At 50.4% G+C, this 15,903-nt stretch overlaps 1 protein-coding gene across 2 annotated transcripts in view; it reads left to right on the top strand.

The window, feature by feature from the left end:
* ABL2 (ABL proto-oncogene 2, non-receptor tyrosine kinase) overlaps positions 1-8,768 on the top strand; it is a 13,606-nt gene extending 4,838 nt beyond the window's left edge. For both annotated transcript variants that reach the window (XM_075332394.1, XM_075332393.1), the window contains exons 3-11: positions 1-48; positions 137-409; positions 1,528-1,612; positions 1,685-1,862; positions 1,960-2,144; positions 2,620-2,772; positions 3,676-3,765; positions 4,211-4,378; positions 4,471-8,768. The exon at positions 1-48 is cut by the window's left edge and continues 248 nt beyond it. In XM_075332394.1, the coding sequence (XP_075188509.1) occupies positions 1-48; positions 137-409; positions 1,528-1,612; positions 1,685-1,862; positions 1,960-2,144; positions 2,620-2,772; positions 3,676-3,765; positions 4,211-4,378; positions 4,471-5,972 (2,682 nt within the window). In that variant the 3' untranslated portion in view covers positions 5,973-8,768. The remainder of the gene's footprint in view (positions 49-136; positions 410-1,527; positions 1,613-1,684; positions 1,863-1,959; positions 2,145-2,619; positions 2,773-3,675; positions 3,766-4,210; positions 4,379-4,470) is intronic.
* The last annotated feature ends 7,135 nt before the right edge of the window (positions 8,769-15,903 follow it).

Here is a 15,903-nt window from a genome sequence, read left to right as displayed (position 1 = left end):
GAGGGCCGGGTCTACCACTACCGCATAAACACGGCCTCTGATGGCAAGGTGGGATGACCTGGGGGGGTTCATGTATATTATTTAGGCACAGTTATCATATACATAGCGCTCGTGTGATGGATTCTTTGTCTTCCAGGTCTACGTCACTGCAGAGAGCCGTTTCAACACACTGGCTGAGCTGGTCCACCATCACTCCACCGTGGCTGATGGCCTGGTCACTATTCTACACTACCCTGCACCCAAGTGCAACAAGCCCACCGTCTATGGAGTGTCCCCTATTCACGATAAGTGGGAGATGGAACGCACAGACATCACCATGAAGCACAAGTTGGGAGGGGGGCAATATGGAGAGGTTTATGTTGGGGTCTGGAAAAAATATAGCCTCACAGTAGCGGTAAAAACGCTCAAGGTAAGAATAGCGGCAATATTTGTGTTCATTTTCACTGGTTAGGGGCGGTTTTGAAAATTTTGCGCATTTTACCAATTGCTGTATTTGACCAAAAGTATTTTCATCTGATATTTAGCCAATTTGTCATCCATCAACATCTGCACACAGGGCTCGCATAAAAGTGCCATCCTATAAGTGTGCCAAGATCCATTAACCCCTTCACGAGATTTGCCATACATGTATGGTATATGTCAAAAGCAGGGTGTATGGAACAGGGGCTCATGGCATGAGTGGGGAGCCCGCCCCATACTTGGCAGGTAATAGGACTCTTACCGCCTCTTAATGATCACGAATGGAGGGGTGCAATTGTTAACCTGTTAAATCCACGTGTCAAACTCTGACAGCGGGCTTTAACACGTGCCAACATAGTAGTGCACCAGTTTATGCACCCATCGGTGCTTCCAGAACATAACCGTGAGTTGCCGATGGATTGCTATGACAGCAGGTGGTCTGTGGAAAACCTCCTTGCTGATCATAGTAGCGCTCCTTTGAAACCTGCCTGTAGCTGGGCATCAAAGGAGACTGTGATTTTCACTATTTGTAGCAACACTGTGGCATTGCTGTATATAGTACAAGCGGTCAGATGATTGGAATCCCTAAGGGGACTAGTAACTGTAAAAAGCAAAACCACAAACAAAGTTGAAAAAATTCTATTTGTGGTATGGCCGCGTTCAGAAAAGTCTGATCTATGAAAATAATTTAACAATCAGTAAAGACTGTAAACAAAAATTCAACAGCAAAAATGCAATACCACGAAAAATGCTGTAACAAGCGATCAAAAGGTGGTATGCATCCCCGGCATTGACTGGTGGGTAGCTCCATCCAATATGTGGCACTAGGAAGCCGCTGTCGTCCTCCTAGAGGAGCGTCGGGATCCTGTGCGAGGTGCACATATTAGGTACAATAACAAGGTGAAGATACGTGGGATAAGAAGCTCTCTATTGGGCAGAGCTCATCACGTTGCGATCCTTTGTGCAGGATGGGTTTCTACATGTATTAGATGCTACTTGCTAGCCCGCTCTTGGATGCACCTTCTGCGGACTGGTCCCATTTTCTCATACCTGCGATGTTCCTTCCAGGAAGACACTATGGAGGTAGAAGAGTTTCTGAAGGAGGCGGCTGTCATGAAAGAGATCAAACATCCCAACCTGGTGCAACTCTTAGGTCAGTGCCGTCAGCGCGTGGACCAGTGATGTGTTGTGTATGAGCGCCCTCTTACGTGTCTTCTCCCGCCAGGCGTCTGCACACTGGAGCCCCCCTTTTATATAGTAACAGAATACATGCACTTTGGGAATCTGCTAGATTACCTCCGGGAGTGTAACCGGGAGGAGGTGACGGCCGTGGTTCTGCTTTACATGGCCACTCAGATCTCTTCCGCCATGGAGTATCTGGAGAGGAAGAACTTCATCCATCGGTGAGCGCCGCGGGCACTCGTTGTAGGACTCTTGCATTGATCATATGGTATTTTTTTATTTTCTTCCTCACTAATATATACTCTTCCTTCTTCGTAGGGATCTGGCTGCAAGGAATTGCTTGGTTGGTGAAAATCATGTGGTGAAAGTGGCTGACTTTGGTCTGTCTCGTCTTATGACTGGAGACACGTACACCGCCCACGCTGGGGCCAAATTTCCTATAAAATGGACCGCTCCTGAAAGCCTGGCTTATAACACTTTTTCCATAAAATCAGATGTCTGGGGTGAGAACCTGTGATGTGTCCCTTACAGCTGCATATTGCATATAAAGTATCTGCTGAGGATGAATAAAGGGAGTGTGACAGCCCAAAATGACGTTACAAACTAAGCACGCAGCATAGGGGATATGGCCCCTACAAAAATCACAGCCTACAGTCGCTGTCTCCATCCTGCATGTCCCTGCCCCCGCACTGGTGCTGACCGCATTGGCTGAGCCGTGTCTGGAAACGATGCTCTCCGGGCTGTGTTCTCAATCCTCAGGGAGGACATGAGAAATTCACGAGCCACACAAGTGACCCGACGTGTTGGGTGTTTGCTAGAATCACCACCATGTTATACCCCATTTTGCCCTGCATTGGATTCCATTGCTGGAAATGATTGACCCCTGCAGATTCCTTCTCTGGCAATCACGGTTATGCTTTATGAGTGGTCTCACCAGAGCTCTGCTTTCTAATCGATTGCTGTACCATTCTCCTCTAGCTTTTGGCGTGCTACTATGGGAGATCGCTACCTATGGCATGTCCCCCTACCCTGGCATCGACCTGTCCCAGGTGTATGACTTGCTGGAGAAAGGTTATCGCATGGAGCAGCCAGAAGGATGCCCCCCGAAGGTGTACGAGCTGATGAGAGCATGTGAGTCCCTTCACCCTGATATTCCATGCAGTATTGACACTCCTTATTAAAGAGGCTTTCTGAAGCCACAGATCAGTATAATATAAAGTGTTATTGGCCAGTCCAAGTACAGGTGCGCTCCGTCTGCACACCTGTCCATTCCCTCTGCTTTAAAAAGTAGAATAAATGCCCTATAGCTCTTTGTACATTTAAAGGGAATCTGCACCCAGAACTATAATCATGTCTGGGTGTATATTGCTAACTGTCCCTGTATACACCGTCATAGATAAAGAGATCTATAGAAAAAGGATTTCTAAAGATCCTTTATGATATGCTAATGAGCACAGGGACTAGTCCCAAGAGCGTTATATCCCCGACTAGTCTGTCCTCTTAGTACGTCCCTGTGGGTGTGCAAACCTGCTAACATGCCATTCAATGCCCATTGCCTCACGTCATCAGTGGTGATGCACATACCGGTGTCTGCTGCCACTGCTTCTTATCGCCGGAATTCGGGTCAGTGCACATGATCAGTACTCCCTGCACTTCCGGTCATGCGCACTAGACCTTTCTGAAGCCGGGACCTGTTCACCCGGCTTCATAGTGCGCATGACCGGAAGTGCCGGGTATTCTGATCAGCGGACACAGGTACGCACGTCACTGCTGATGACGCCGGGCAATGGGCATTGAATATCATGTTAGCATGCCTACAGGGGTGTGCTAAGAGGGTGCAGGAACTAACACCCCTGCGCTCATTAGCATATCATAAAGAGATCCTTAGAAATACTTTTTTTTGCTCGTGGTTCTGGGTGCATAGTGCACCTGACAGGTTCCCTTTAAGAATACATAACAATTAAGGGGCATCGTATGAGATGAGATTTAATTTTCATAAACCATTTTCTCACTATTCGCGGTTTGCTTCCTTAGGTTGGCAGTGGAATCCCGCCGACCGACCTTCCTTTGCTGAGACGCACCAAGCCTTCGAAACAATGTTCCATGACTCCAATATCAATGAGGGTAAGTTAATATTAACGGAAGTTGCAATTTGCGTAGTGCGTGTGACCTGTGTTTCCACATCATGGGAAGTGATGGCAAATGGCTTTATCATCGCTCCTCGTTTTGCTGGATGAGCGCTGTGGTTTCACCGTGGATTTTCCTTGTCCCCACCAGATTGGTCCAGGGGTGGATTCACGATGTGTTCATTGGAGATGTCCGCGGTATTTACTGATGGATTCCTCTGCATGAACACAGTGGCATACGTCAGCCGTGGGCTCAGGTTGTTTACTGAAATTCTCTGTATTAAAAAGCTTGGTTCTGATGCTGTATACAGACATATACAGGCCAGCGGACGCCAATCTAAATCAGAAATAATGTGGATGAGGCGCCTTAGTGTCGTCATCTGGGCACAGAATAATGAGTATACGTGTATTTAAGACGTGACCTGTCGTTTCTCCACTTGCAGAGGTCGCAGAAGAGCTGGGGCGCACGGCGTCCTCCACATCATCTTATCAGAGTCGTCTTCCCATGCTGCCCTCTAAATCCCGTACCCTGAAGAAGAAAGCGGAGAATAAGGAGAACATTGAAGGCACCGGCGATTCCTCAGACAACTCCACCTCCAGCACCACGCCAGGTAATGGGGACGCAGGTGTCTGTGAGGATAGAATGGAGTTTTCAGGTTACAGCGATTACATCTTGAGATTTGTTTGATCTTTTTCTTATTAGGAGCTCTCCGTGGATCTCCTGTAGCGAGTGGCTCCCCGGCTCTTCCACGAAAACAGAGGGACAAATCTCCGAGCAGCTTACTAGGAGACTCCAAAGAAACGACATTTACACGCGACCGAAAGGGAGGATTCTTCAGCTCTTTCATGAAGAAAAAGAGTGCGCCACAGCCCCCGAAACGCAGCAGCTCCTTCCGGGAAATGGAGAACCAGCCTCACAAAAGGCCAGAACTCACTGGGGAACTGGCGGCTTTCCAGGCACTTGACGGTCTAGACACGCCCGCTTCTCCAGCCTCCCATAAGTGCTATGGGGGCACATCTCAGCGTGGTTTTGCAGAAGAATCCATAGGAGCAGTTAGTGGTGGGTGGACAGGAATATCTGGCTTCTTCACACCCCGTCTCATAAAAAAGACATTTGGATTGCGGACAGGAAAACCAGTAAACACAGAGGATCAGTCCAAACCTTTCCCTCGGTCAAATTCCACATCTTCCATGTCTCCTGTCGTTACAGAGCAAGACAGGATGTCCATGACGCTCCCCAGAAACTGCCATCGGACTAAGGTGCAGCTGGACCGTGCGGCTTCACAGCCGGAAGAGAACCAGCAGGACCCTCCGACAACTGCATTAGATATCGCACCCCCACAGCCACATAGAGATAGGGGAAAGCCCAAATTGCTTCCACGGACAGGAGGTGGCGAGCGGAATGGTGGTCTGCGCACGGGTGCGGAGGAGAGGTCATCGCCCAAGCATGCAGGAGGCGCCTCTTCCGCTTTCCATTCTGCCACTCACAACCACAAAGTGCCGGTTCTCATTTCGCCGTCCCCAAGGAATGCGTCTACAGATATTCAGCTGGTCGGCATGGATTCCTTAGGTCACACCTTCAAATTGCTTCAGGAACATGGCACAGCTGGTTCTGAGAAAGACCGCCCTTCTCATCGCCGGCTGAAGCCGAAATGTGCTCCCCCTCCTCCTCCAAACGTAAGGTTCCTGCAACAGCAACCTGCCGATGAGACGGCCGCACCGACACAGCCCGTCACTGAAAGGTCAGCCAAGCCTTCCCGGCCCATGCTGCCACCACCACCTCCTGTTACCCAAGTAGGAAAGCTTTCCAATGGGGCAGCGGTGGGTGGTAGGGGAGCGTTAAGGAAGTCCAAGCAGCCTGCAGAGAAGGTTCCTGCAGACAAAATAAGCAAAGAGGCTCTCTTGCAGTGTGCGGGAATGCTGTCCAGTGCACTGACCGTTCCCCAACCCAACAGCCAGCTGGTGGACACCGGACACCAGCTTCTGGACTATTGCACTGGTTACGTGAACTCCATACCCCAAACGCGAAACAAGTTTGCCTTTCGCGAGGCCGTGAGTCGATTAGAGGTCAGTTTGCAGGAGCTGCAGGTGTCTTCTGCAGGTGGTGGAGCAGGAACCGCGTCGTCTGCTTCCCAGGGGTCAAACCCCGTACTTAATAACTTACTGTCCTGTGTACAGGAGATTAGCGATGTGGTGCAGAGGTAGCTACAGAGGTGGTGCGAATCCCGACTGCCGCCAATCCCATGCACTGGCAAGTGTGGAACAGATGCAGCCTCATTTGTGGAGGACGCCGTGGATGGGGTTCAGCCTCTGTTTTACTATCAGAAGAAACCTGCTGGTTACCACCGACACGTGCAAATCCAGCAGAACTCATTTTAACACTAAAACATTTTACATCCATTTTTTTAATCCTCTTTGCTTTGCTTTTTTGTCCTTTTTTTTTTTTAAACATCTCAGGTTTAATACATTTTTCTCTCCGATTTGGAGCCTTATTTTCTCCTTGGGTCCAAAAAAACCACAGTTGTGGAAGTGAGGTCTGTCAGTCGTCTCAGAATGGAGCACAGCATGGTTTGGCGCCTCCAGGTAAAGTGTATATTAGTGGTGCCGGGAGCCCCCCATAGAAAGGATAGGAGAGGTCATAAGTCATGCAATGGATTTGGCAGAGCCCCCCACCCCCTAAAATGCCTCCTACCTCATTTGACGTTTGCTATTGGAGGAGGCTGTTGCAGTCTTCACGATTTTTAGACTGTAGGTGGCGACGTGTAAGGAGAGCGGATCTGTGACGGGACAAGTGTCCGCATGGTCCGTGCACCATCCGTAATCCCCATCTTATGATTTCACTGGGAACTCGGGACCCTTTATCCCCAGTAGGGTCCATTCCCATAAATCTTTCAGCTGTAAAGTGTAACGTCATAAAATCTGACGTTGGAGAAATATTTTTTCCTAATTTTTGTTGGATATTGAGTTGCCATTTTCCGCACCATCGTAGCATGTTTTTCTACTATCTGAAGCACCGTGCAATGTGACTGCTGTGGCCACGTCCGCATTCGTGTCCGTGCACACTCGGCACACATTTTACGTGAACCTGATGGATGCCACTTAATCATCGATGATGCTTTTTTTGAATCCAGATTTTGTACAGAGAATGATCTATTGTAATCTCACACGCGGTGCGCCTTTCTGTAAAGCATATGTATAGGGGAGGGTTTTGTGATCACGGTTAACGCTGTCTGTATACACATAGCTAATGAATGCAACGGTCTGAAACGCTGTTTCTGGGCAGTACTGGAAAACGGTCATAACTGGAGTCATATGTTAGAGGTGTAGGGGGTGCATTTACTCGTGCAAGCCTGATATCCGCTGTAACCATGATGTCTCCAGAAACAATGGGGTTACTCACTCTGTACCCCAAGTTTTCCTCCCATTGTATAGTGATGAGCTCTATAAAATAAGGAGTTTTTTATTTTACGACCCAAAGCAAATTCAATGGGGATGTCCTCTACTTGGATAACGCCTACTCATTCCATTTGTTCGCCCCCCCCCCTCCCCTCGGTGCAGCCGCGGTTCCAGCGATGTCTGAAGTTGCATTCCTGGAGCCCACGTGACATTATTATGACACACCAGGCGTTGGTGTAACCGGCTTCAGACATTTGAGCAGGATGTGAGCGCAGCGCTGATGTGGGGATGTGAATGGCTTGTGGACATTTCAGAGCATGCGATCCTAATAGTGGATGGTTATCAGACTGCAAAACGGCAACGTTTCTAAATATCAGCTGCGAAGATTGTGGTATAAGTGGAGGGTGAGTGTAGACTTGAATCACATCCCCTCTCTCCCACCAGGAGCCTGCAGGATTAGCACAGCACCCTTATCACAGCGGGTCGGGGCCTCGGCACCTTCACCCCAGGGAACACCGCACGGAACATTTCAGCCGCCTGAATGTAGTATTCTTGATTTGTTATTTTTTTTTTAGGGGGTGTTGAACTCTGCTGCATGTAACTATAGTGGCCTGCTGTTCTGTACCCGCACCCCTCGCTGTCTCAGAGGCAGCCTCCACCCCATCTCTTGGTGTACACCAGTGCGGTCATTTTTGCACATAGCAGATTATGCGCATTTCATCAATGTCTGCTGCCACATTTCCCTGCAAAAGCAGCCACTCGGGCCAGTATTCGCTGCACTAACGCCTGTTACAACGATTCACATGGAGGGGCCGTGCAAGACACTAAAGCATAAGGGGTTGTATGAGACTACAAAAAAGTGTGTGTATAGCGCCCCTCCTGTTCAGAGGCTGTGCCTGGTATTGCAGCTCAAGGTATGCTGACCTGCAATGCTAGACCACAGCACATGGTAAAAGTGGCGCGGTTTCTTATTTCATACATCTACCGTAATGTCACGAAGAGTCTGAATTATGGCCAAAATGTGATTCTGCACTTTCTTGGGGTTTAGGAAGCTGAGATCTGGGGGAATTGATTGACAGGATCCTAGAGCTTTAAGTCACAGAGAGATCTTGCCTTTCACGGGAGCACAACTTCTAATTTCTTTGCTTCCTGGACCCCAATAATTCTGTATTTGGGCGCTTTAAACAACACTAAGACCTTACAATGTCATTCCTGGTGTAATATTTGCCTGGTAGCGGTGATGCTTCCTGCACTACGTACGTGGATCACTACCGGCCCATAAAGCGTCCCCTGGGATAGCCGGCGCTGCACTCCTCCGTCTTGCTCCCTACAATCCACCAGTGTTTTTCGTTTTTTCTTTTTTTATATACATATAAATATATATATATAGTTCCTGTAATATATTTTGTTGGTGTTTTTTTAATTTAATTCTCACTGGTTTATTTTCTGACTGTGAACAGCTAACAGTGTTAAATGTGACGTGAATGTGACTTTTGAATGGATGCTATGTTATATATCATTTTTTTTTTGTTTTTAAGAAAAAAAACAACAAAAAAAGAAAAAAGGATGTTGCAATATTTTAAAGCAAATAAACTTGAAGCCTCTGCTCTTTTGTGTCTTGAAATTCTTTTAGAACTTTTTTTTTTCTTTAGTTTGTCGTATTCTGCAGAGATCATTTAGTTCAGGAGGTTAAGGGCCATCCAGCTTTCTGAAAAAAACCTTTCTTAACTTAATAACCAAATCTGTGGCCCTGTCAGGTGCAATATGCAGCGAGAACCACGAGCGGTGCTGGGAGTAATCGCTAATCCCGGCCTAACTGTCCCTGTATACACCAGCATAGATAAAGAGATCTATAGAAAAAAAGTATCTCTAAAGAGCTTTTTTTTGGTATTCTACAAGATGCCGGGAGAATGTCTGCAGTTGGGATCTCCAGTCTCCATATCTTTACCACTGTGTGAGACTTCCCGCCTCTGCGCTGGAGATACCGCTGTGTGAGACTTCCTGCCTTCCCGTATATACCAAGGCCAGGAATCCATCCACAGACATCTGTTTCGGGGCATTGCCCCTCATCAGTGTGGAGTAGGATTCTGGCCAGGTGGGAGCAATGCCTAGTAGACCAACAAGACAAAACAAGCACTGATCTCGGGGAGACCAGCCAGAGAAAACACTGCCGGCAGCCAGCGAAGGCGCTCAACACAGTGAAATCCTAGGTGCATTGCCCCCTGGGAAATATGCAAATCAAAAAAGTTCGTGGAGCCTCTGTTAGGTGTCTCAACACAGAAACCAGCCAGATATCCCTCCGGGATGATTGTTTTGTCTTGCTGGTCTACTAGGCATTGCTCCCACCTGGCCAGAATCCTACTCCACACTGATGAGGGGCAACACCCCGAAACGGCCGTCTGTGGGTGGATATCTGGCCTTGGTATTTCCCTTGTCATATCTTTAAACTTGTCAAAAAGTTGGATATTGACTAAAAGGGCCACTTAATGTGGTTATGGTGGTCTCCTAAAAAGAGAATCAGAAAGGAGGCAGCGGTACATGCCCCTAGTGAAAAATATGTAATACCATGTTTCCCCAAAAATAAACCCTAGTATGATTTTTGGGGCTTTTTGGTGTATGCTTTAAATATAAGCCCTACTCCACACACAAATAAGCCCTAGTTGTGATGCCATAAGGAAGTGTCCAAGCAGCCAAAAAAGTCAAAGAATACAGCTGGACGACTCAAAGAAAACAGACCCCCCCCACCCCCAAAGAAGACAACAAAGCAAACTCCTCAGACCCCAAACAAATACAGTTGGCAAATGCTGATGGTGTATGGGCTCTCACACCGAGATTTGCGTTGCTGTCTGGTCATTCACCGTTCCAGCTGCATTGCCCTGCAGCTCTCACAAACAGATCGGGTACCAGTATCAATTTGCGCAAGTAGTACTGCTTCCAGTCACTAGGGGGAGCCAACTGCTGTAGAATACAGGGGGACCTGACAGCGACAGATTTGTATGTGAGAGCCCATTCACTTGCCAACTGTAATTGCTTGGGGCCTGGTAAGTGCGATTCTTTTAGGAGGTGTCTGCTTTCTTTTGGGACTAAAAACTTAGCAGTACATAGAGAATAATAAATATAAGCAGGTAATTTAAACCTTTGTAAATATGGTCTCTACCCAACACTAAGGCTGGAAACACATCTATGCGAGTAAAATCGGTCCGACTGGGCTGAAAAATACTCGGCTGATTTTAGTTCACGTTAGGTGCGAGTGCAACGCAAGTGCGATGCTTTTTGCTCGCGTGTGCGTTGCCATTGCGATGCTAGTTTCATGCAACATCTTAATTATCTAAAAGCTATTACACATTTGTCATTTAATTAACCTTTGGGAATGTGCTGTCACATTCATCTGTTGATTATTTAATGAGCAAAGTTACTGCCACACTCGCAAATGTGAACGGTGGTGCGCGTGTGTGATGCTACTTTTAATCCCCTTCCATAGGAAATCATTGGGACAAATGGTGCGAGAAAATCGCAAAAAAGCAGCATGCTCGGTCCGATTTGGACTGAGAAAAAAATCGCAGATGAGAGCTGAATCACTCACTAACGTGTCCGATTCCAATGCGAGATTTTCTCGCATTGCTCTACTGCGAGGGCTACCCCTGAAGGACGGGATCTGCACCATGAGAATAGCGGATAAGAAAATGCGCATCTGAGCCAGTAATGGCAGTAACACAAAATGCCGATGTTCCAGGATGTGATGACCGGATTAGATTAAATAAATGTTGATTTTTTGTCTTTGTTCAAGAATAAATGTTGATTGTTGTTCATGGGAAATATAAGACGTCCCCTGAAAATAAGCCCTAGCGCATCTTTTGGAGCAAAAACATAATACAAATCCCAGTCTTATTTTCGGGGAAACACGGTAACAGCCACGTGCCAAGAAAAGAGTTAACTTTACCTCAGTCCAACTATTTGTTTTGCTATAAAGTAGCTGAATTAGAAAATAAAATAAAAATATTGTGCTGAGCAGCCACTATTACATTATTACATTGTGTGCCCAGTGCAACATGAAAAACCTGGTGCATGATCCTCTAGTATCTAGATATAGCGCCACTCCTGACCATAGGTTGTGTTGGGTATTACAACTTAACCCAATAACAGAGTAAATCGGCTGGAGTTGCAACACCAGACACAACCTATTGCTAGGTATGGCGATGTTTAGAAGAAAGCAGACATGTTTTTCTAATTCCAGGCAACCCCTTTAAAGTTTGTCTTTCACTGAGTGTTTCTACTGAGCACCTCCTCCTCCAATTTGTGTTGCTCCCCTGATTCTGGAAATGTTTCTCTTTTTTTTTGTATACCCAATACTAATGCCCGTATAGATGTTGTATGGTACTCGCCCACTTGGTGGAAGGGAACATTAAAGCAGAGCAATAGCTATGGATGGAGGAGCACAGAAGAAAAAAAAATTCTTACACAATCAATTGGAGGAGACACTTAGTTGAAAAAAATAATAATAATAATAAATAAAAAAAAAATACAGTTCATGGCATCTTTAAAGTTATTGATCATTTATTTTGAGAATTCTTTCTTTGTAAAGGGAAGAAAATGCAGATTATAGGATCCTACTCCTTTAGGTGCTATTACAAGGTGGGGAGTTGGTACACAAACAGGAAATATCCTGGTAGGAAGGGGGCATTACCCTTTTACAGAAGTACTTTTTTTTTTTTGGATGATCTCAAACTAGCTGTAGTCACTTGCTGACTGATTACTGCATAGCAGCAGCCTGAGCGGCTGAGCTGGCCTGGGCTGAGTGGCTGTCCTAAGCTGGGTGGCTGAGCTGAGCTGGCCTGGGCTGAGTGGCTGGGCTGGGCTGAGCTGGCCTGGGCTGAGTGGCTGTCCTAAGCTGGGTGGCTGGGCTGAGCTGGCCTGGGCTGAGTGGCTGGGCTGGGCTGAGCTGAGCTGGGCTGAGTGGCGTGGCTGGGCTGAGTTGGCCTGGGCTGAGTGGCTGGGCTGAGCTGAGCTGAGCTGGGCTGAGTGGCTGGGCTGAGCTGAGCTGGCCTGGGCTGGGTGGCTGTCCTAAGCTGGGTGGCTGGGCTGAGTGGCTGGCCTGGGCTGAGCTGAGTGACTGGGCTGAGCTGAGCTGGCCTGGGCTGAGTGGTTGGGCTGAGCTGGCCTGGGTGGCTGTCCTAAGCTGGGTGGCCTGCCTGAGTGGCTGGCCTGGGCTGAGCTGAGCTGGGCTGGGCTGGGCTGAGCTGAGCTGGGCTGGGCTGGGCTGAGCTGAGCTGGGCTGGTCTGGGCTGAGCTGAGCTGGCCTGGGCTGAGTGGCTGGGCTGGGCTGAGCTGAGCTGGGCTGAGTGGCTGGGCTGGGCTGAGCTGGCCTGGGCTGAGTGGCTGGGCTGAGCTGGCCTGGGCTGAGTGGTTGGGCTGGGCTGAGTGGCTGGGCTGGGCTGAGTGGCTGGGCTGGGCTGAGTGGCTGGGCTGAGCTGAGCTGGCCTGGGCTGAGTGGCTGGGCTGGGCTGAGTGGCTGGGCTGGGCTGAGTGGCTGGGCTGGGCTGAGTGGCTGGGCTGAGCTGAGCTGGCCTGGGCTGAGTGGCTGGGCTGGGCTGAGTGGCTGGGCTGGGCTGAGTGGCTGGGCTGGGCTGAGCTGGCCTGGGCTGAGTGGCTGGGCTGGGCTGAGTGGCTGGGCTGGGCTGAGTGGCTGGGCTGGGCTGAGTGGCTGGGCTGAGCTGAGCTGGCCTGGGCTGAGTGGCTGGGCTGGGCTGAGTGGCTGGGCTGGGCTGAGTGGCTGGGCTGGGCTGAGTGGCTGGGCTGAGCTGAGCTGGCCTGGGCTGAGTGGCTGGGCTGGGCTGAGTGGCTGGGCTGGGCTGAGTGGCTGGGCTGGGCTGAGTGGCTGGGCTGAGCTGAGCTGGCCTGGGCTGAGTGGCTGGGCTGGGCTGAGTGGCTGGGCTGGGCTGAGTGGCTGGGCTGGGCTGAGTGGCTGGGCTGGGCTGAGTGGCTGGGCTGGGCTGAGTGGCTGGGCTGGGCTGAGCTGGCCTGGGCTGAGTGGCTGGGCTGAGTGGCTGGGCTGAGCTGGCCTGGGCTGAGTGGTTGGGCTGAGCTGGCCTGGGCTGAGTGGCTGAGCTGGGCTGAGTGGCTGAGCTGGGCTGAGTGGCTGGGCTGAGCTGAGCTGGCCTGGGCTGAGTGGCTGGGCTGGGCTGAGCTGGCCTGGGCTGAGTGGCTGAGCTGGGCTGAGTGGCTGGCCTGGCCTGGGCTGAGTGGCTGGCCTGGGCTGAGTGGCTGGGCTGGGCTGAGCTGGCCTGGGCTGAGTGGCTGGGCTGGGCTGGGCTGAGCTGGCCTGGGCTGAGTGGCTGGGCTGGGCTGAGTGGCTGGGCTGGGCTGAGTGGCTGGGCTGAGCTGAGCTGGCCTGGGCTGAGTGGCTGGGCTGAGCGGTTGGGCTGAGCTGGCCTGGGCTGAGTGGCTGAGCTGGGCTGAGTGGCTGAGCTGGGCTGAGTGGCTGGGCTGAGCTGAGCTGGCCTGGGCTGAGTGGCTGGGCTGGGCTGAGCTGGCCTGGGCTGAGTGGCTGAGCTGGGCTGAGTGGCTGGCCTGGCCTGGGCTGAGAGGCTGGCCTGGGCTGAGTGGCTGGCCTGGGCTGAGTGGCTGGGCTGGGCTGAGCTGGCCTGGGCTGAGTGGCTGAGCTGGGCTGAGTGGCTGAGCTGGCCTGGGCTGAGGGGCTGGGCTGAGCTGGCCTGGGCTGAGTGGCTGAGCTGGGCTGAGTGGCTGAGCTGGCCTGGGCTGAGGGGCTGGGCTGGGCTGAGCTGAGCTGGCCTGGGCTGAGCTGAGCTGGCCTGGGCTGAGTGGCTGGGCTGGGCTGAGCTGGCCTGGGCTGAGTGGCTGGGCTGGGCTGAGCTGGCCTGGGCTGAGTGGCTGGGCTGGGCTGAGCTGGCCTGGGCTGAGTGGCTGGGCTGGGCTGAGCTGGCCTGGGCTGAGCTGGCCTGGGCTGAGTGGCTGAGCTGGCCTGGGCTGAGCTGGCCTGGGCTGAGCTGGCCTGGGCTGAGTGGCTGAGCTGGCCTGGGCTGAGCTGGCCTGGGCTGAGTGGCTGAGCTGGGCTGAGTGGCTGAGCTGGCCTGGGCTGAGCTGGCCTGGGCTGAGTGGCTGGGCTGGGCTGAGCTGGCCTGGGCTGAGCTGAGCTGGGCTGGGCTGAGCTGGCCTGGGCTGGGCTGAGTGGCTGAGCTGGCCTGGGCTGAGGGGCTGAGCTGGGCTGAGCTGAGCTGGCCTGGGCTGAGGGGCTGGGCTGGGCTGGGCTGGGCTGAGTGGCTGTCCTAAGCTGAGCTGGCCTGGGCTGAGTGGCTGGCCTAAACTGGGTGGCTGGGCTGAGTGGCTGTCCTAAGCTGAGCTGGCCTGGGCTGAGGGGCTGGGCTGGGCTGGCCTGGGCTGGCCTGGGCTGAGTGGCTGGGCTGAGTGGCTGTCCTAAGCTGAGCTGGCCTGGGCTGAGTGGCTGGGTGCTCCTGTCAAACAGCTCATTGAGAAAAGTGGTTATGTTTCTTTAAAGAAAGGTGCAAAAAAAAAAAAGCCTCTGGTTCACAACCCCCTGCTTGAGCGTGAACCAATGTTACACTTTTCAGCGCTCTATGTTGTACTGTAAATGACCTTTCTCCCCGTTTTTCCGCCGTCTACTTCTCTTGTGCAATCCGCTGTATAAAGTGGTCTATAAATATATTTTTGCTGAATGTTAAATACACACGGTAGTGGGGCGGCAGCCAACTAGATCTTCACTCGGTCATTCCCCCATTACTGGAAGGACAGCGTTCAAAGGGTGGCTGGCGGGGGTCACTGTTCTTTTTTTTGTGTGTGTCTATGGTGTAATTCATTAATGTGAGTGTATTTATCTTTTGGAGGGGGGTTATTGTGACTATTGCTAGTACTAGGGGTGATTAATAGCCCATAAACAGCAATTGACATTGCAGAAATGTCTTTTGCATGGGGAGATAAATACAGGGGATAAGGTGGGCAAACGCATCTTCTTTTTTTTTTTTTTATGACTGTGTGGTAGAGCCCTCTTTTTTTCTTTTTTTCTTTTTTTTTTTTCTTTCTGTCCCTGAGTTCTGGAGACTTGTCGTATCCATAGATAAAATTATATATACTGTGTGTGTAATTTTAAATTTGGTACCATGTTTAATACATCTGCCCCATTGTGCTCAGCTCCAGGCATGTTGTATAGTGTTAGATGGAAAGGGTTAATGTGTGGATTATTTTAGCTCTTTACACAAACTTTTAAATACGTTTTTTTTAGATAATCTCTGGAGTTGGGTTTGGGACATATCTGATTACAAAAGCTGGAGTCGGGACTATGACATCTACCCAGATTTACAGGTGACCCTCCACTATTCCAGAGGGTACCTCCGTCTGCACGTACGGGGCCAGCGATGAGGGGTCTCCAATCACTGGTGTAGAATTTGGAACAGAAAAAATGCAATTGATGTTGTAATTCTTGTATAATCAGGGTCAATATGACCGACCTCTGCTCTGCGGAGTATATACATTCATGCATACACGACCTGGACCGCCAGCCCGGGCACAGACCGCAAATACTGAGGTGTTTGCACTAAATCCAGACCCTCGGCTCTTCTTGCATCATCAGCACTTGTGAACATAATGAAAGAGATATCTCCAATTACAGGACGACCTTGTCTGTGAAAATGACTGGAACGTGAACCCGGTGACGGCTCAAAGGACTGAATGAACTTATGTGCAGACACGACACCAGGAATTTCAGGAC

The sequence above is a fragment of the Anomaloglossus baeobatrachus genome, unplaced genomic scaffold, assembly GCF_048569485.1.
Source record: "Anomaloglossus baeobatrachus isolate aAnoBae1 unplaced genomic scaffold, aAnoBae1.hap1 Scaffold_3172, whole genome shotgun sequence".
Taxonomy (NCBI): Eukaryota; Metazoa; Chordata; class Amphibia; order Anura; family Aromobatidae; genus Anomaloglossus; species Anomaloglossus baeobatrachus.
This window is presented reverse-complemented; position numbering and strand designations above follow the sequence as displayed.